This window comes from Manis pentadactyla, chromosome 10, assembly GCF_030020395.1.
Source record: "Manis pentadactyla isolate mManPen7 chromosome 10, mManPen7.hap1, whole genome shotgun sequence".
In the NCBI taxonomy this organism is placed as follows: domain Eukaryota; kingdom Metazoa; phylum Chordata; class Mammalia; order Pholidota; family Manidae; genus Manis; species Manis pentadactyla.
Window position 1 is genome coordinate 39,263,030 of NC_080028.1, and position 21,497 is coordinate 39,284,526.

Here is a 21,497-nt window from a genome sequence, read left to right on the forward strand (position 1 = left end):
GAAGGCAAACTGCTCCTGACTTTTCTGTGCTATGTCAATAGAGAAGAAAACATTAGTAAGGTCCACAACATGATATATCCCAAGTTCATGACTGAGGGTGTCCATAAGGGCTGCTATAGAGGGGACAGCAGCATGCAAAGGGGATGTGACTTTGTTCAATTCCCTGTAATCCATGGTCATACGCCAGCAGCCATCTGGCTCTTTCACTGGCCGTACTGGGGAATTAAAAGGACTATGAGTGGGCTTTATGGTGCCCACCCTCTCCAACTCCTGTAGAGTTTCTCCAATTTCCTTGTGTCGCCCACACATTTTATACTGCTTAGTATTTGTCACCCACCGAGGTACAGTCAGAGCTACAGGCGGGTGCTTAGCATGTCCCCTCAGAACTGCCTTTACCATACGTACCCTCAGTCTGAACTCACCTGCAGTGGTCTGTAACCACAGGTCCTGCAGGAAACCTACCCCCATTTCAGGGATGGGAGAAATGTACACAGTATACTCCTTTAGGGGTAAATGTCCTGTCTCCAGTGGGATTTGGGCTTTCTTCACTCTATTGCCTTACCACCATAGCCATCTATGACAACAGGGGTCCCAGAAAAATGTGTAGGTTTCCCATAAGTCAGAGAGCATTCAGCTCCTGTTTCCACCAGTGGCAGGACATGTTGTACATTACAGGGGGCCAATGAATTGCTAATTCCTCATGTGGCCTCTGGTCCCCACCATAACCCCAAGGTGGGGACCTTAACCCCAGCTCCGTCGAACTGCGACACCCAGTCATCATCCTGCTGGGGTGGGCGCACAGGCAGAGACTGAGTACTGTTCCCAGTAAGTCTTGCAGGGACACAGGCCAGACATGGGGCTTTTGCCTCTGGAACTCAGCAGCTAGAACTACTTCTCTGACTCTAGGTGGTGCCACAGTTCTAACAAGATCCTATTGGGTTGCCCATCATGTTTTTCTTTCACTACCCCCACCTTTACCAAATCAACACACATCTGGGTCCTTGAGACCTTCATGGGGTCCTTTGCATCTCTCCTTTCATCTGCAGCCTGTACTTCTGTGTTCTTATTGTTTCAACCTCCCCCAGATCTGCTTAAGTATGAGTAGCCTAACTTATGGTTGCCTTATGTGGGGGCAAGAATAGGGCAAGAATAGTCACTAGCAACTCAGAGAGAGTTGGGGGAGTTGTATGGAGCCCCAGATTTCTCATTCCTGTGGTGAACAACTCCTCATGTGGGCCCTAGGTGTCCATATTATAGATGGTATTTTTCATGCCCAGCTCCCGTAACACCTGCTGGAATACTGCATACATTTTCCATTTAGTGGGTAAGTACAGTAAATCACCCTGATTAGGCCAAATTGCCATGATGGCTGCTGTCAACCAATTCAGAAGCGTCTGATTCCCTGAGGTGTGATGCACACTTTGTAACTGCTACCAGAGGGAAGTGTGAGTCAACAGTGAGGCCAGTCTACCCTTTTCAGAACCCGACATAACAAGATTTTCCTCCCTTACATCCCAGAGATGCAAAAGCCATGTAGGCAGAGATTCCGATGGCTTCTGCTGAAACTTGACGCTCACGTCCACTAGCTGATGCTGGGTACAGTGGTGTAGGACAGAGTGCTCCACAACCTGGGGTGGGGACACCTCCTTCCCCTGAGAAACCTATGGTTGTTGTGTTTTTATTTTCTTCATTACAACCAGGTGGTCCTTTAATATGGGAAAGGCTGGTGCCTTGAGTAGTGGCCTTGGCAACAGATCAGACCTCCGGCCCACCCCCTCATCCTCTCCCAACATCTCCTCTACCATCTCCGGGGCTGAAGGCACTGCTTTTTCCTTCCCTTCCCCTACGGCCTCATGCAAAGCAGATTCTCTTGATGCCTCCTCCCTTGCTGCCACTAACGTATCTTCCAGGAGTATGACCTGTGTTCTCAATAACTGTGTGTCTTTCTTAGGGTATCCCATAGGCCATTGCCAGCTCCTCTGAGTGATGGTGAAGTGTGTCCCTCTCCTGCTGAAGTCTCTCTCTCTCCTTGATAACCCTCTCTCTCTCATCAATAACCCTTTCCACTATCTCTAGAAAAAGACATCCCACAATCCCAGCTGCTACACGGCCACTCAGGGCCTCTAAGCAGTCTTCTATCTCACAGAGGGATAGTTCTGCAGCTTCCAGTGTCTCCAACCTTCCCCAATTCTGGGAAAGGCCCCACCCCTCTAGGAGGTGCACCCATGTAGACAGATTTCAGGTTAGTGGTCCTGCCGACTACTGGCAGATGTAACTCTGCAGGGGAGAATCCCTGGGAAAACACCTTTGAAACTGAAATCAGTCAAAGGGAGAAATAAAGTAGGAGAAATCTGTTTATTTCTTACAAGCAGTTGTCCACTTTTGCTCTCCCATGTCTCTGGTGACCTGGCTGAAGAAGAAGGGACCCCCACCCAACCTCTCCAGTCCAGCTATGCCTTTGCTCTCCCTTGTAATTACCTATTGATATGGAGATGGAATACTGCTCTCCACCCTTTGGAACCACCTATTGATATGGTGAGAGATAAGGCTAGGTGAGAGATTCTTGAAATATTGCAGTTATATCCAGAGGCTCCCAGAACTTGTTTAAAACTGGAAGTTTTTACCTTTGACCACCATCAACAATTTTCCCCACCTCTCATCCCTTAGCAACCATTATTCTACTCTGTTTCTGTGAGCTTGTTCTTTAGATTCCATATATAAGTGAGAGCACACAGTACTTGTCTTTAGGTGACTTCTTTCACTGAGCATAATGCCCTCAAGTCTGTCCATTGTTATCACAAATGGCAGGGTTTCCTTCTTTTTAGTGACTGACAATATAATAGTAATATTATAATAATAGATTAATGTATAACAAACAAACAAACAAATAAATAAATGTATATATCTCACATTTCCTTATTTTTTCATCTGGAGATGCATGCATTCATTGCATCCATGTCTTGACTATTGTAAATAATGCTGCAGTAAGCATGAAAGTTCAAATACCTTTTTGAGACCTGGATCTTATTTCCTGCATATGTATATATAGAAGTGGGAATGCTGGATCATATGGTAGTTTTATTTTTAACTTTTTGAGGAACCTCCTCACTGTTTTCCATAGTGGCTATACCAATTTATATTCCCACCAACAAAGCAAAGGAATTTCCTTTTCTCCACATTCTCACATCCAGTACTGATTATCTCTTGTCTTTTTAGATAATGAAAATTCTAACAGGTGTGAGGTAATATCTCACTGTGGTTTTGATTTGTATTTCCCCAATTAGTGATGTGGAGCATCGTTTTATGCACCTGTGACCTTTTGCACATCTTCTTTGGAAAGATGTGTATTCAGATCCTCTGCCCATTTAAAAAGAATATCATCTTTTGCTACTAAGGTGTATGAGTTTGTTATGTATTTTGGATATTAACCCGCTTTCAAATATACTGTCTGTAAATATTTTCTCACATTCTGTAGGTTGCCTTTTTGTTGACTTGCAGTACAGAAGCTTTTTAGTTTGATCTAGTTCCTATTGTCTGTTTTTGTTTTTGTTGTTTGTGCTTTTGCTGTCCTATCCAAAAGAATCATTACAAGACCAATACCAAGGCACTTTTTCTTTATATGTTTTTCTAGGAGCTTTGCAGTTTCAGGTCTTACATTTAAATCTTTAGTCCATTTTGAGTTAACTTTTGTGAGTGGTATAACAGAGGATTCCAGTTTCCTTCTTTTGCATATGAATGTCCAGTTTTCTCAAAATCATTTATTGAAAAGACTCTTGGCTCTCTTATCAGATATTTGTTGACTGTATCTGCATGGGTGTATTTCTGGGCTTTGATTCTTTTCCATGATCTTTGTGTCCATTTTTATACTGAAACCATACTGTCTTGAATATCATAGTTTTATAACATAGTTTAAACTCAGGAAGTGTGATAGTTCCATCTTTACTTCTTTCTCAAGACTGCTTTGGCTATTCAGGATATTTTGTGGTTCCATACAGTTTTTAGAATTTTTTTCTATTATGTGAAAAAAGGCTTTGGAATTTGATAGGGATTGCATTGAAACTACAGATGGCTTTAGGTAGTATGATATTTTTACAATATTTTTTTTTAGATCCATAAACAGGGGTATCTTTCCATCTATTTTGTCTTCTACAATTTCTTTAATCAGTGTCTCACAGTTTTCAGTGTACAGATATTTTACCTACTTGGTTAAATTTATTCCTAAGTATTTTATTCTTTCTTTTTAGGTAGCTTTTTTCTTATAGTTTCTCTTTTCAGATAGTATAGGATTGCAACTGATTTTTGTATGTTTTTTGTATCCTGCAACTCCATTGAACTATTAATTTAACAGTTATTAATTTAACAGTTTTTTGGTGGAGTCTTTAAGGTTTAAAGACTTAAGTTCATGTCATCTGCATGTTAAAAACTAAAGTTTAGGTCATCTGCAAAGAAAGACAGTTTTACTTCTTTCCAATTTGGTTGCCTTTTATTTCTTTTTATTGCCTAATTGTTTGGGCTAAGACTTCCAATACTACTTTGAGTAGGATTGGGCACCCTTGTCTTATTTCTGATCTTAGAGGAAAAGCTTTCAACCTCTCACCATTGAATATGACATTAGCTGTGGGTTTTCATATAGGGATTTTATCATGTTGAAGTGTATATATATATATACATATATATCTATATATACACACACACATATATACATATGTGTATATATGTATAGATATGAATTAACATGACATAAATGTGTTAATTTGACATCATAGTATATAAGTCATAGGATATCAAGGAGCAGAGTAAATATCATTCAAAGACTTTACCTTCTCTTCTAGGGTATGGGCTAGTGTAGTTTTGGTTGTGTGCAGGATAATTGTACCATGTTAGTTAGAATTATGACCTTCTAATATGTATTTGGAGATTAAGTTTAATTTACAGAGATGCATATGGGTCCCATTTGACAGGAATCCATGTCTAGCCTGAGGATAAGAAATAATAAGATAGTGTGGTGCTAAGTTCAAAAGATATATCTGTTTACTTAAAGATAGTGTGACTCCTTTTTTCCCCCAATTACATTATAGGAAAGAAAACAACATGAAAAAGTTATTTGTAGACTTAATAAGGGTCTTTGACTCTTTGTTCCTTCTTTTATAATGACAATTACAAAATAAAAATTTTAAAAACAAAAATCACCAAAACTTGACTAGGACTTCAAGTACAATGCCAAATGGTGCAGAAAAAGTTACTCAAAATTCATTAAATTTTAATCTTCCTGCAAGCAGTTCTCTACCTGAAAACAACATGAGTACAATAAATCCCACTAGGGAGATTCTGGGCTTGTTTGATAGGACTGATAATGAAAGAAGTTTTTGTGGTGTAGTTATAAATTTTAAAACTTCAAGAAGTTGTAAAAGTATTGGTGACTGGGTGGCATGCTGCCTCTGTATGTATAATTCTAACTCAAATGTCATAAATGATTTATAGATTATGATGTTACATCGAGTGACTTTTTCTGTAATAACTCATCTCTAATTTCTGAAACTGAAAAAGCTCCTGGACAATCTCTATAGAGATTAATAAATATGTTACAAAATTGTTTCTTTTAGCCACCCCTTCTGATATTACTTCTAAAGGATTTATTCAATGTGGACAGTAGTCACTAGACTCAAAGAGTAAAATGATCTCCTCTTCATAATCAGAAATATAAAAAAGATTCATTAGTTTCTAAGAGTCTATGAAGTTTTCTTTCTTTTAAAATGTGGATTAAATTAAGACTCTTAATTTCATGTATTATACAAGGAACATACATGTAACTAAATATAACTAGTGTCATAGGTTGTAGAAATTGACTTTCAGGTGAAATACCGTTAGAATATCATATTCCAAAGACATTTCTAGCACATGCTACTAACTTCAAAAAGGAGGTGGCTATAACTTAATGACAAAAATTTTAACTCTCATTTATGCTGAAGGTATAAAAGAGTTAACAGATGAAAAGTTTAGAAGTAATTGGGAGGAAAACTGTTGTGTATTGCATCTCACTCTTAGTCCACAAAGATTTGAGATGTGATATGTTTCCATGTAGACAATTGAAATCAAGGTTGAAGTTTGGTCCCCCTCACTTGAAGAGTACAATATGTGTCTCCTAATGTGTGTGTATGTCTAAGTGTTGCATGATAGGGAGGCAGATGTGTTCGATAGGAGAGTAAGCACATGAAAATGTATTTTCATCTTTTCTGAAAGTTTTATTTGTCTCATCACTGGTATTTCAATCAAGATGATTTCTTGGTTTACTCTGCATAATCTACACTTAAAAAATAAAGATTTTTTCCAACAATCATCATGTTAATACAATGTCTTAGTTTTTTGAAACTTACATACTATTACATAACATTATTGTTCATTTAAACTTATTAACATAACTATCATTCTTCTGCCCTTATGTATGCTTTTTGGGATTACATTCCTTCTGCTACAATGCACCTTTAAAATTTAAGATACACTTTTAAAATTTCTGCCACAAAAAATTGAAATTTTTTACATGTTCATGAAATTTAAATTTAAACATCAAAACCTAAACCTCTTCTAAAATTGTTATGCTATGTTGGTTTAGAGGAGGAATGAGATAAGTAAAGGGATGGAAAATGATATTTCATGCAAATAATAGGGAGAAAAAAGCAGGAGTAGCATTACTTATATCAGACAAAAGTGGAATTCAAAACAAAGAAATCAACACAAAGGTCATTACATAATGATAAAGGGATCTTTCCAAAAAGAGAATATAACAATTTTAAGTATCTATGCACCCAACATAGGAGCACCCAAATATGTAAAACAAATGCTAAGAGAACTCAAGGGAGATATAGACTGCAATTCAATCATATTAGGGGACCTTAACACACCACTTACATCAATGGACAGATCATCCAGATAGAAAATAAATAAGAAAATAGAGGCACTGAACAACACATTAGATTAGATGGACTTAACAGATATCTCCAGAACATTCCACCCAAAAGCAGCAGGATACACATTTTTCACAAGTGCACATGGAAATTTCTCCACAATACATCACAGACTAGGCCACAAAAAATAGCCTCAGTAAACCCCCCAAAACTGAAATTGTATCAAACAACTTCTCAGACCACAATGCTATGAAACTAGCTAGAAACAAATTACAAGAAGAAAACAAAAAAACCACCAATACATGAAGGCTAAATAATATGCTTCTAAATAATTAATGGATCAATGCACAAATCAAAGTAGAAATCAAGCATACATGGAGACAAATGAAAACAAAAAATTCAGCAGTTCAAAATTTGTGGGATGTTACAAAAGTGGTTCTAAGAGGGAAATACATAGCAATACAGACCTACCTCAAGAAGCAAGAACAATCTGAAATCAACAGTCTGAACTCACAAATAGAGAAACCAGAAGAAAAGGAATAAATAAAGCCCAAAGTTAGTAGAAGGAGGGACATAATAAACACCAGAAAAGAAATAAATAAAATAGAGAAGAATAAAACAATAGAAAAAAATCAGTGAAACCAAGATCTGGTCTTTGAGAAGATAAACAAAATAGACAAACACCTAGCCAGACTTATCAAGAAAAAATGAGATAATACACAAATAAACAAAATCAGAAACAAGAAAGGAGAAATTACAACTGACACCACAGAGATACAAAGAATTATTGGAGAATTGGATAAAAAATTATATGCCAACATATTGACAACATAGAAGAAATGGACAAATTCCTAGAAAAGTACAGCCTTTCAAGGCAGACCAAGAAGAAGCAGAAAATCTGAACAGACCAATTACTAGTAATGAAATTGAATTGGTAATAAAAAAATCTCCCAACAAACAAAAGCACTGAACCAAATGGCTTCACAGCTGAATTCTACCAATCATTTAAAGAAGAGCTAATACCCATCCTTTTTAAAGTATTCCAAAAAGTAGAAAAGGAGGGAATACTTCTAAACTCATTCTATGAGGCCAGAATCACCTTGATACCAAAACAGCTGAAGACACTGCAGAACACAAAAATCATAGACCAATATCGCTGATGAACATAGATGCAAAAATCCTCAACAAAATATTAGCAAACTGAATTAAAAAATACATAAAAAATACAATACAAAAGGATCATCCATCACAACCAAGTGAGATTTATCACATGCATATAAGGATGGTACAGTATTTGTAAGTCAATCAATGTGATATACCACATCAACAAAAGGAAGGATAAAAACCATATGATCAACTCAATAGATGCTGAAAAAGCATTTGACAAAATTCAACATCCATTCATGATAAAAACTCTTAATAAAATCGGCATAGATGGAACGTAACTCATATAATGAAGGTCATATATGACAAATCGACAGCTAGCATCCTATTAAATGGTGAATAACAGAAAGCTTTTCTCTAAGATCAGGAACAAGGCAAGGATGTCCACTTTCATCATTTTTATTTAATACAGTACTCAAAGTCCTAGCCATCATGATTAAACAAGATAAAGAGATAAAAGGCATCCACATTGTTAATGAAGAAGTGAAACTGTCACTATTTGCATGACATAATATTACATATAGAAAATCCTAAAGACTTCACCAAAAACCTATTAAAACTAATAACTGGACACAGCAAGTTTGCAGGATACAATATTAATACAGATAAATCTGTTGCATTCCTGTATACTAACAATAAAGTAGCAGAAAGAGAAATCAGGTAAACAATTCCATTTACAATTGCATCAAAAAAACAAAAATACCCAGGAATAAACCTAACCAAGGAGGTGACAGACCTGTACCTGAAAACCATAAGACTCTGATGAGAGAAATTAAAGAAGACACAAATAAATGGAAATCTATCCTATCCTCATGGATAGGAAGAAATAATATTGTCAAATTGGGCATCCTGCCCAAAACAATTTACAGATTCAATGCAAACCCCATCAAAGTACCAATGGCATTTTTCAATGAACTAGTGCAAATAATCCTACAATTCATATGGAACCACAAAAGTCCCTGAATAGCCAAAGAAATCCTGACAAAGAGGAACAAAGTTGGGGTTATTATGCTCCATGACTTCTAGCTATACTACAAAGTTACAGTAATAAAAAAAATAGTGGTACTGGCACAAGAACAGACCCCTAGGTTAATGGAACAGAGTAGAGAGTGCAGAAATAAACAGAGGCATATGTGGTCAATTAATAAATGATAAAGGAGTCATGTATATACAAAGGGAAAAGACAGTCTCTTCAATAACTGGTGTTGGGACAGCTATATGCAAGAGAATGAAACTGGATTACTGTCTAACGTCATACACAAAATTAAACTCGAAATGGATTAAAGACCTAAATGTAAGACATGAAACCATAAAACTCTTAAATGAAAATGTAGGCAAAAATCTCTTGAATATAAGCATTAGCAATTTCTTTCTGGATACATCTTGGGCAAGGGAAACAAAATAAAAAATGAACAAGTGGGGCTCCATTAAACTAATAAGCATCTGTACAGCAAAGGGCACCATCAGCAGAACAGAAAGGCAATGTATAGAATGGGAGAATATATTAGTAAACTATTTATCTGATAAAGGATTAGCATCCAAAATATATAAAGAATTCATATGACTCAACATCAAAACAACAAATAACTTGATTAATAAATGGCATTTATCAATAAAAATGAACAGGCATTTTTCCAAAGAAATACAGTTGGCCAAAGGCATATGAAAAGATGCTCCAACATCGCTGATCACCAGGGAAATGCAAATCAAAACCACAAAGAGATATCACCTCATACCAGTCAGAATGGCCACTATCCAAAGGACAAGAAATAACAAGTGTTGGTGAGAATGTGGAGAAAAGGGAACCCTCCTACACTGTTGGTGGGAATGTAAATTGAAACAGTCATTGTGGAAAGTAAGTTCTTTAAAAAATGAAAAATAGAAATATGTGACCCAGTAATTCTACTTCTAGGAATGTACCTGAAGAAAACAAAATCACCGATTTGAAAAGATACATGCACGTCTATGTTTATCACTGTATTATTTACAATAGCCAACATATGGGAGCAACCAAAGTGTCCATCAGTAGACGAATGGATAAAGAAGTGGTGCATATACACAATGGAATATTATTCAGTCATAGAAAATAAAGAAATCATGCTTTTTGCAACAACATGGATGAACCTATAGGGTATTACTGTAAGTGAAATAAATCAGATGGAGAAAGACAAATACCATATTATTTTACTTATTTGTGGAATCTAAAAACAAAACACAGTGAACAAAATAGATTCATAGAGACTGAGCAGTAACTGGTAGCTATCAGGGAGGAGGGGCTTGAGAGGGTGGATGGGAAGGGTGATGAGATAAAGGGGCACAAAAAATTCTCAATCATAGTATAATTTGGTCATGGGGATGGTAATATAGCATGGAGAATATAGCCAATGATTCTATAACATCTTCCTATGTTGACAGTAACTGCACTAGTCGGAGTGAGGATTTAATAAGGTGTGTTAACTGTTGTATACTTAAAACCAATGTAAGATTGTGTATCAACTATATATCAATTAAAAAATAACAATGTGATACTCCTATGCACTTATCAGAATGGCCAAAATCCAAAACATGGTAACGTCCTGTGGCAAAAATGTGGAGCTACAGTCACTCCTGTACATCGCTGGTAGAAATGCAAAGGAGTATAGACACTTTGCAAGATAGTTTGGTAGTTTCTTATAAAACTAAGCATTCTATGGTCTACATCCAGCGATTCTGTTGCTTGGTATTTATCCAAGATGTTGAAAAGTTACATCAACACAAAAACCTACACACAGTTGTTTATAACAGCTTTATTCATCATCGCAAAAGTGGAAGCATCCAAGATTTCCTTCAGTAAATAAATGTATAAATAAACAATAATATACCCAGAAAATGACATATTATTCATCACTAGAAAGAAATGAGCTATCAAGCTGTGAAAAAATAAGGAAGAAACTTAATTACATATTACTAAATTAAATAAGGCAGTCTGAAAAAGGCTACTTATTGAAGGACTTCAACTATGTGACATTCTGGAAATGACAAATTATGGAAATAGGACAAAGTCTGGCCATTGCCAGGGGTTGTGGGGTGAAGGAAGAGATAACTAGGTAGAGCACGCAAGATTTTCAAGGTAGTGAAAACAGTCCATATGATACCATAATAATTGGTTACATGTCATGGTCTATTTGTGCAAACCCATAGAATATACAATACCAAGAGTAAATCTTAAACTACATATTTTGTATAATAAACTGTGTCAACATAGGTTCTTCATGTAATAGATATACTAATCTAGTGGTGGATGTTGTGTGTGTGTACAGGCAGAGGGTATATGGGAAACATCTGTTCCTTCCTGTCAAGTTTGCTCTGAACCTTAAATTTGTCTAAAAATTTAAAGGTGTTAAAAATACGAGATACTGTTGCAGAAACCTAGTCAGAATGGTGTTTTAAGCAGAGGGCGTATACTTTCTCTGGAGACTAAGTGCCAAGGCAGCGCTCCCCTGTGCTTTTATTAGGTTACAGCAAGCAAAAAGACAGGCATCAATTAATGATACGTTTTTTCATCAAGTTGAACAACTGCAAGCTAATTATTTCTTAAAGTTCCTCTTATGTCTCTTCAAGTCATCTGTTCACGTGAGTCTCACGGTGTATTCCTTATCTGGGTGTGCCTCAGAAGGATCACGAGAACTGTTTGCAGTCCTTGACACACTGTTCATGACTCACATCAGATTCCAAGACGCAACACATATTGTTCTTTTCTCTTCGATTAGTTTCCGCCACAAATCATATTGTTCTTTCTCTTAGACTAGTTTTGGCTATAGATTAAGCTTAAGCAGGAACTAAATTACAGCAAGGTAAATTGCTGGAGTATCTACAAGACACTACTATACACTGATTGGAATGGCAAATACCTAAAACACTGACTGCACCAAATACTTATGAGGATGTGGTGGAACAGGAATCCTCACTCATTGCTAGTGTGAATGCAAAATGGTACAGCCACTTTGAAAGGAGTTTTGGTGGTTTCCTACAAAACTAAAGGTACTCTTACTGTATGATTGAACAATTGTGCTTCTTGGTGTTTACCCAAAGGAGATGAAAACTTATGTTCACATAAAAACCTGTACATGGATGTTATATCAGCTTTAATCATAATTACCAAGACATGGAAATAACCATGATATTCTTCATCAGATGAATGGCCAAATACACTGTGGTAAACCCAAACAGTAGAATAGTATTGAGTATTAAAGACAAATGATTTAAGAAACTAGGAACAGACCTGGAGGAACTGTAAATGCATGTTATGAGGTGAAGGAAGCCGATCTGCAAAGGCAACCTACTGTCTGATCCCAACTATATAATGTCCTTTCAGTTATTGCACTTATAAACTCCAGAATAATTTTTGAATATAATTTCTGTGTTTTTGTTGTTGCCTGCTCATTTGTCTTGAGTGACTTTGCTGTACTGTTTTACTGAAATCGGTTTGCTCTGAAAGCCTCTGGTGTCCCTTCTCAGAGGCACAACCTTAGGCTCATGTGGTTCCTCCTGGCTACAAGTTTCCCCAGGGCTGCCTTTGGCTTTGATGCCCTGGTCATTGTGTTGAATGTTGTGCCTCTGTAGGTTTCCTACCTGGCTGATGGCCTCCACTAATTCTTCTTGTTCTATTGTTTTAAAACCATGTTGGGACGTATATGCTCTGTAGTCTGATCTAGTTAAATCTGGTCCCTTTGTTTTGCCTCATTTGATTGTTCATACCAAGGAAATTTCCTAGAGCAAAGACTGTATCAAAATTCAAGTACGAATATGATGAATGAATTCTCACAAAACAATATATAACAAAAAATGAACTATGTTTATTTTTGGTTTATTTTGATTACAGTTTTCTGTGAAAAGAGAGAATTTTAAAGAATAATTTATCCAATCCAGAGAAACCATGAAATAATTGTGTCACTCATCCACCCAATGGACAATTATGAATGACTTACCTGTCACCCTTAGGATACTGTGCACTGTAGAGTATCTGATCCTTTATTAATCACTCAAAAATATTTCTTCAGTAAATCTGATGTTTTGTTCTCTTTGCTCGTTTATATCAGATTTTGGTACCTCTACAAATAACATACATATAACAACTCATCCCTTACTGAAGATAAACAATCCATCCCAAACAACATTCTCAGATAGCCAGCAGCAAACTTTGAATGCATTTTCCCTAAAATCCAACTACATGGCAATCATTTTCTTTACCCAAAATGAAGATGAAGTACAGAGAAAGCCCTTCCACTCCAACATCAAGCCAGGCAAAATGCAGTCCAAACGTATTCTTCAGCTGTAAGTACATGCATTGCAAATAAATAAACTTTCTAAGATTATTCCTAAGATAAAAAATTGGTAGTATATCCTTTAAGTCAATACTTCCTAAAATGGTCATAGTAGCTAGGCCTTTCAGTTATACTCATTTTAAAATAGAATTAAAGAAAATTTGTTTTTCCCCAGGATCCTTCTCAAAGCTTCTTTGACATCTTTGTTTCTCAGAGAGTAAATCAAAGGATTCAACATGGGAGTGACTAGGGTGTAACATAGGGAGGCCACTTTACTCAGCTCAGGAAATCTGTCAGGGATGACATACATAAAAATGATGGCACCATACAGCACACTCACGACTCCTAGGTGAGAGCTGCAAGTAAAGAAGGCTTTTTTACGTCCTTCAATGGAGCGTATCTTTAGCACTGTGGATGCAATATACATGTAGGATACGATAATGACAATTATGGTAGGCAAAATTATAATGCCGCATAAGAAAAAAGAAACCATTTTATGAATGTACAGATCAGAACAAGAAATCCTCTGAAGTGGACGGTCATCACAGTAAAAGTGGTCAATGGCCCGAGAAGCACAGAAGGATAAAATAAATGTCATGCTGGTCTGAAGAACTGAGCTGATGCAGCCACAAAAATAGGAACCAGCCACCAACTGGGTGCAGAGACGTGTTGACATCTGGACAGAGTAGAGGAGTGGGTTGCAGATGGCAATGAAGCGGTCATAAGCCATGACGGCCAGGAGAAATCCCTCAGTCACAATGAAGAGGACAAAGAGAAAGAGCTGGGTGACACAGCCTCCAAAGGAGATGGACTTGCTCTCAGACCAGAAGTTGGTCATAGCTTTGGGTGCAATAACAGATGAATAGAAGAGATCAACAAAAGAGAGGTTGCCTAGGAAGAAATACATTGGTGTGTTCAGCCGGGGATCAATCAAAATAATGGCTATCATCCCAACATTCCCTAGAAGGACCATGGCATACACAAGCAGAAATAACAGGAAGAGGAGAATGCGGAGCTCTGGGCAGACCCTGAAGCCTACAAGAATGAAGTCAGTCACTTCTGAGTGATTGCTCGTTCCCCTGTCTCCCATGGCAGAAACCTGCTGAGAGGCACAAGACAGAACTAGTGAACTCTTGGCTTTGATCCTAGTAGTATACTGGCTTAATTGTAGAAGTAAATTATTTACAGCTTAACTAACTATCACATATAAAAGTTTTAATATTATGAAGAATCAAGAATTTGGATTTGATAACTATGCTGCTGAGACTGTTTCTGTATTAAGCAGTGACTGAAATTACTGTATTTAAATCATACTTTTGCAGTGACTTCAGCAAGAAAGCAGCATATCTCAGCTAATTTTACTAACATTCTGAATTTTTATTCTTAATGCATTATCTTTAAAGTAGAAATATTACCTATAATCTCTATTATAGTATTTGTAGCCATTATGATATCCAAGTCAGTATTTGAATCATTACATGGCAGTATAAATATATTTTAAAATGTTTTTACCTATTTTACCTCAATTTGTTTAGTTTCCACTATTGTAGCCCTCTTTGAAAAGAGTAGAACTGTATAAATTATTGGTATGTAAAGTGAATAACATCAAAAAATTATTTAGTCTAGTTAAAATAAAATTCTTTAAAGCTCTTTCCAAATATATGTTCATAGTCTCAGGTCAAGGTCATTTTTCCCAAATAAACTCTTTTTTTATTGCCTCATTATATGTATTTCATTCCCATTAGAAGTTGTTTACTTAATAATGCAGTATTCATTTAGCTCTATTTTTGAGGCAGCGTTTGAAGCTGGTGGATATTCCAGTTTTATACTGCAATGAATGACTTTCTACTCAAGCTGTGTTTATTCTAGGTATCTCACTCTTTAGTCAGGAGAGGCAAACTGAAGAGTACTTTACTGAATTCTAGTATACCTTACACATCTTAAAATAAGGATAATGGGATGACCATGGTTATTTAAGGACCTTAGCAATGTTGTGTTGTCCAGTTCCTTGACCATCTGCTAGAGTATCAACAGTGGTTGTTTATGATGGTCTTAGTTATTTTTGTTCCTCTGAAACCTCTCTTCAGGATGTTTCATCACTGAGGTTTTGCTAGTGCTCTGATAGATTCTGCTAGGAGGGGAATAATTATAAAGTCAATTATGGAAACCTAAGTGCAGGCTTTAGGGCTGTCGTCCAATCAGTAACCTGATTTACGAACTAATAGCCTAATAATAGTCCAAATACAAGGTACTTTTCTTTCTCTGGTTGTGGGTATACTTGGGGAGTTTCTATGGAGTTCATTTTCTTCATTGACAAAAACTTGCTGGTAATTATCCCAGCAGACATATGATTAGGCATAGAAAAACATTAAAATTTTGTACTATATGAGAAAATTTTTGGATAAATGAATATTTTAAACTATGTAATATTTTACATTTACTATGGTTTAAGAAAGACAAAAATTCACTCTAAATTATGGATATCTATATTTCATGGAAGATGTATTTCCTGCTATAATAAGTGACTTCTAAATCACAAATTCAAATTAAGATGTTTTGCTAATTTTATGCTTTTCCTTATTTAAATACTAAACATTTAAAAAATATAATAGACAAAATGACAGCATTCAATAGAAATATTATGAAAATTCTTAGTCAAAATATTTATAAACAATCAGGACCTATATTTAAAAATTCTTTAATAATTTCTGAAAAATTAGATGACAGCTGGAGATACAACACCATTTAATGAGCCCAATACAATCAGGATGTCATTTTTCTCTATTTCCTTAAATTAACTATAATCTTATTTTTTGAAAATATCTTTTTAAATTAAAAAATATGTCTAGAATTTATCTGGATTTTTTTGCTATATGTAGATAGTAAAATGATATTAGGCCAGAGCTTCTCATTATTATTATATTATAATATGGTCAGTGTTGGAAGAAAAGACAGTTTAGGCATTTTAAACATGATAATAATAACTAAGGTGAAATGAGGCCTATCAAATTAGGAAAGGCTGGAGGAACTTCTGACTGACCCTGTTGCAATTATCAACAAACAAAAGGATTTATTTACAAAGAGAGGCCACCATTGGATGTATGACTTAGAAACACAGCACCATAACTCTGATGCAAGAATAAAATACATACAGGCAAAAATGTGTCTCTCCTTCATCCATCAAAATAGCTTCTCTAGGAAGCTGAGGACAAAACAATGCTGCAGAAAATAATATACATGTTTCTACAAAGTTTGTAACTGATAGAAAGTGCAAATGAACAGAAAGTTGACCCACAATTAACTATGCCCTTCTAATTTCTGAGTCTGTATGGATCTAACTGATAGAACAAAATGTGTGTCAAGAACCCAAGTAGCATTTTAATTTTCCAATGTCTCCAACTTTGTCATAGGGCAAAGCGTGCATATCTAATCTATAAAATGTAGCAGAATCCAATATACTTTTTCTCATCCCCAAACTTCCCACAAAACATCAGCAATAACAGCATGCTACTGTTTATAATTACATAAGAAACACTTAACTGTCATTCCCAGTAGATGGAACATAAACAAACTATAAACAAATTCAATGACTGAAATCATTCAGTGTGCACTCTTTGATCAGATCAACTTAATATAGAAACCAGTAACAGATAACTTGAAAACCATGAACATGGACATTAAAGATAAAGACTTCCTAGTTATCCATGGGTAAGAAAGAAATCAAACTACATTTAACTTAGTTTGTATTAAATTATAAATTATGATATCTCTAAACTTCCAGGATGCAGAAAAGAAGTACTTAGAGGAATACACAAAGACTTACAGGTAAATATAATAAAGGAGAAAGGAATATTCAGATTAATCTTCCATCTTAATAATATAAAATAGAAAAGAGGAAGTCAAAGTGAAAAAATAAAAGGTAATAAATTATATATAATAAAAATGACGTAGAAAAATATGGATAACTTGGGATATTCACATGGCTAACATTGATTCATGGAAGTTTAGTGTAATATGTAAAGAACCCTGGCCAATTTAACAAAGGAAAACAACGTTAAATCACAAGTTCGGGAATGAAAAAGGGTATCACTATACATCTACCTGATATTAAAAAATGAATATAGTAAGTAATTTTAACAAATACTGATTATTTTAAATGAAAATATTTTAAATAGAACAAAATGATGTATACATGAGAAATATGAACTTTAGAATATCTATTAAAGTAATTAACTTTTTATGATAATTTTCCCATGAAGAACGGTTCTTGCCTAAATGACTTTACCAGTATTTACTTCCAAACATTTAAGAGAGAGCATTCTTATATAAACTCTATTAGGAATAGTCATTAAGGAAACACTTCCAAACTATGTATTTGATTCTGTCATAAGTCTCAAATAGACTTTAAAATTAAAAAAATATAGATAAATCTCTTTCATAAGTTAAAAAGTTCTAAACAGAATACTAACAAATAAAATACCCCAATATGTAAAGAATCAGACAATTTTACTGAATATGTTTATACTACAAATGTAAAAGTCATTTAACATTTAAAAAATAATTACCGACAATGTTTCCACTTCTACTAATGAAAAACTAACTACTTGAAGATTTGCCTTCCATTAAAAAAGCTAAACCTTGGAGAAAATAAATGATTTTTATTTTCAGCTATTTTCAACTATGATTTCAACTATTTTCAGATATTGTGCAATAAGCAGGGAAAAACTGTAAGTCCCAAGAAAAGGAAACCAATCAAGGAAAAAAGGTTTTTAAACTTGAATACACAACAATAAAAATAAATTAAGCACAAGCATAGAGTTAAATAGGGAAACAGTGAACAGACATTCAATAACAACTGAGAAAATATTACAATGTAATAGGAAGACTAGGGACCAAAAAACATAGAAACTATAATGGGAATTTTTTTTCAAAGTTGGTGACAACTGTAAACATAGAGATGCAAGACAATTCACAAAAACCCAAGCAGGATAAACAGAAAAAACAAAACAGAACAAATGAAAGCATATCAGCATAAATTTTCTGAAAATGAGTGAAAAAGAGGACATTATCAAAGTAGAAAGAGGAGAAAAAGAGACATTACATACAAACAAATGAAAGTTAAAGCGTAGACTTTTTGTCGAAAAAAAAAAACTCAAACCAGAGACAGTGGAACATCTTTAAAGATGGGCAGGGGGGACCAAATGAAACAACATTTTCCAGGAAGACTATCCTTTGGAATGGAAGACAAGATAAGGTCCTTTTCGGATCCCGAGGAAAGGAAAACTAAGTGAATACATAAGGCCGCATCTGCAGTATAAGAAATGCCGAGGGGAATTATCAGAATAAAATAGGATCGCTAGGGTCCTAGAGATGCTGCTTTTACCTCAATGGCCAGCCTGAGGATAGTGTGAAATTTCTTTCTGTTTCAATATGCTTCTTGGGATGCTTCACTTTTTGGTTCTACCATTTACTGGGCAAACCCAACGGTAGTTCATTTTCACTCTTGAAGAAATTTCCAGGCTTCTGGGATCTTTTAACACCACCTCTTCTTGTGCCTTGAAATCATAGGTGGAGGTATGTGTGCCAGCTCTTGCTAATCTCTGTGGTACTTCAAATTCTCCTTTTTTCCCCAGCTCTTCCATTCACTATTTAGATTACTCTAAATCTAAGTAATTCTCTCTATTAATTTTTCTCTAATTTAAGCACTATGTATTTAAAGTAGAAATGAGTTTCTAAAAGTAAGAGTTGTCTTCCACTCAAATTATGAATGTACCTCTGCAAATCATGAAAATTAAGGAAAATCAAGTATTCCTCATCCAAAGATTTTTGTTGTTCTGTATGTAGCAGGTTAGTTCTTATGTTTACTAGAGAGCCCTTCTAACTTTCTAAAGGTCTGGTGAGCTTACTAATAAATAATTCATTCTCTTATGTTTCTTTCTGCATTATGATACAAAATATATCATTGGTAAGAGAGACCTTCATACCAGTTTAATATCTCCCAGAGGGAAAGTCCCCACTCTGATATCCCTCCCCATGAGATAATTCCTCTCAGGACCCATCCCAGATCTAGTCGTTGGTTTAATCAATGAATAAGTACAGTCAACTAAAGCAAAAAGAGATAGAGAGATGACCCACAATTTTTACTTGTTTATCTTAACAATTTGATCATGGTTTGAGCAGTGAGGAAATACAATCCATGTTCCAGAAAAACTGTTAAAGGTTTGCCCTCTTTCATACTTTTTGTCTTCATGAATATGCTCAATTTCACATATACTGGAGGGTTTACTAAGTTAAGAAGTGGTATTCACTCTGAAGAACATCTAGTATATTTAATTTGTTCATTCTAAACACGCTCCTCTTTTATGTAACTTCAGTTACATCTTCCTTTCTTCAATTTTTTTGTTGAAAGCAGAAACCTGTTTATGTAAAATATAAATTTAAGAAATATGCATTTAAAAAAGTTACTTAGACTACCAGAAGTTATTTTGACCATTCCTCTGCTTTCTAAAATCAATATATCAACATTTCTATTAATCTTCAGCTTTTTCAAGGAAGTAGATATTGTAAAAGAATCAAATTGATTCTAATATATTTCCATAGTCCCAGCCCATCTTAAAAGAATTAGCAAAACCATACCAATGACGGCAACAAAATTTTAAAAGATATTATAGTTTATGATTTTACAATATATAATCCATATAATTTATGGATGTTATAATATAAACAAAATTATGATTTTTATATTTATAAAAAATTACAAGACATTTCCGTAGTATATGAATTTAAAAATTCATCATTTATCAGTTTTATTTATATCATATGATAGATTAATGAATAGCAAACCACTATGCTGCTCAGTGTCATGATTTTAAATAAGCCTCTAAAAATCTGCTTTTGTCTCTATTTTCACATCCATAAAATTAGAATAAAAATTACTTCCTTTCTCTATCACTTCACTGTATTTAACTTAAAGGTATTTTATTGCCATAATAGGATAAGTCTAAATAAATACAACGCAAGTTTGTTTAAATATATTTGTCTCATTTATAACTCTCTATAAATTATCCCATGTTACTTCTATTCTTCATATGACCAAATATTTATATTTCTAATTAGCTTTTTCTGTTACTGAAAGCCAGAAATATCCCTGCCCAAGATTTTAGAATTCTCCATTTGCATTCCTATCTGCAGAATCCAAAGGGGACAAAAGAGGAAAAGAAGGAAGGAAGGAAGCAATAAAAGTCTGATCTAATTGGGTTTAGGAAATATAAACAATAATCACTTCTGTTTTCATCAGCTGAACTGTGCCACTAAAAGTGTACATCAACACAAGGACAAAAGTCAGTGGAAGAAATAAGGATATGTATGAGGTTAATGTGTAAAAGGACAATGCTTTTGTATGGATCTGAAGTCTTCCAATACAAGAACGACATATGTTATCTTCGTATGTTATACTTCCATAGTAAATCAACTAAAATAATATTAAAAAATAAAGTGAGGCCATCCACTTAATGGATTTTTCATTCCAAGTAAAATCTTAAATGGATTATAATGTCTATGAGAAATACTTCCCACTGGCAGCTTTTACTGGTGATAAACTGAAAATAAAGCAAGGAAAACAAACAAGCTCTTGTTTCTAGATACTAAACTTCGCCAAAGCACAGTTAGAGGGAAAAATCTGCATTTGCAAATAAGTATGTCTAAAAAGACTAACAACTCAGATTGAACTCTTCACTAGGAAGACTTCAAAAATAGCAATCCATTCTTTTTTTTTCTTCTAATTTTTTATTAAGGTACGATTGATGTACACTCTTTTGAAGGTTTCACATGAGAAAACAATGTGGTTACTACATTTACCCACATTATCAAGTCCCACCCATACCCCAATGCAGTCACTGTCCATCACTGCAGCAAGATGCCACTGATCCGCTATGTGCCTTTTCTGTGCTACACTGTTCTCCTCTTGATCCCCCACACCATGTGTACTAAACATAATACCCCATACTCCCCTTCTCCCTCCCTCCCCACTTGCCCTCCCACACCCCTCCCCTTTTGTAACCACTAGTTCATTCTTAGAGTCTGTGAGTCTGCTGCCATTTTGTTCCTTCAGTTTTGCTTCATTGTTATA

At 35.1% G+C, this 21,497-nt stretch overlaps 1 protein-coding gene across 1 annotated transcript; it reads right to left on the minus strand.

Annotated features, from left to right (window-relative positions):
- Positions 1-13,508: 13,508 nt before the first annotated feature.
- On the minus strand, positions 13,509-14,459 carry LOC118927191 (olfactory receptor 9K2-like). Its single transcript, XM_036915071.2, has one exon. It carries the CDS (start codon positions 14,457-14,459, stop codon positions 13,509-13,511), a length of 951 nt encoding a protein of 316 aa, XP_036770966.2.
- Positions 14,460-21,497: the final 7,038 nt, after the last annotated feature.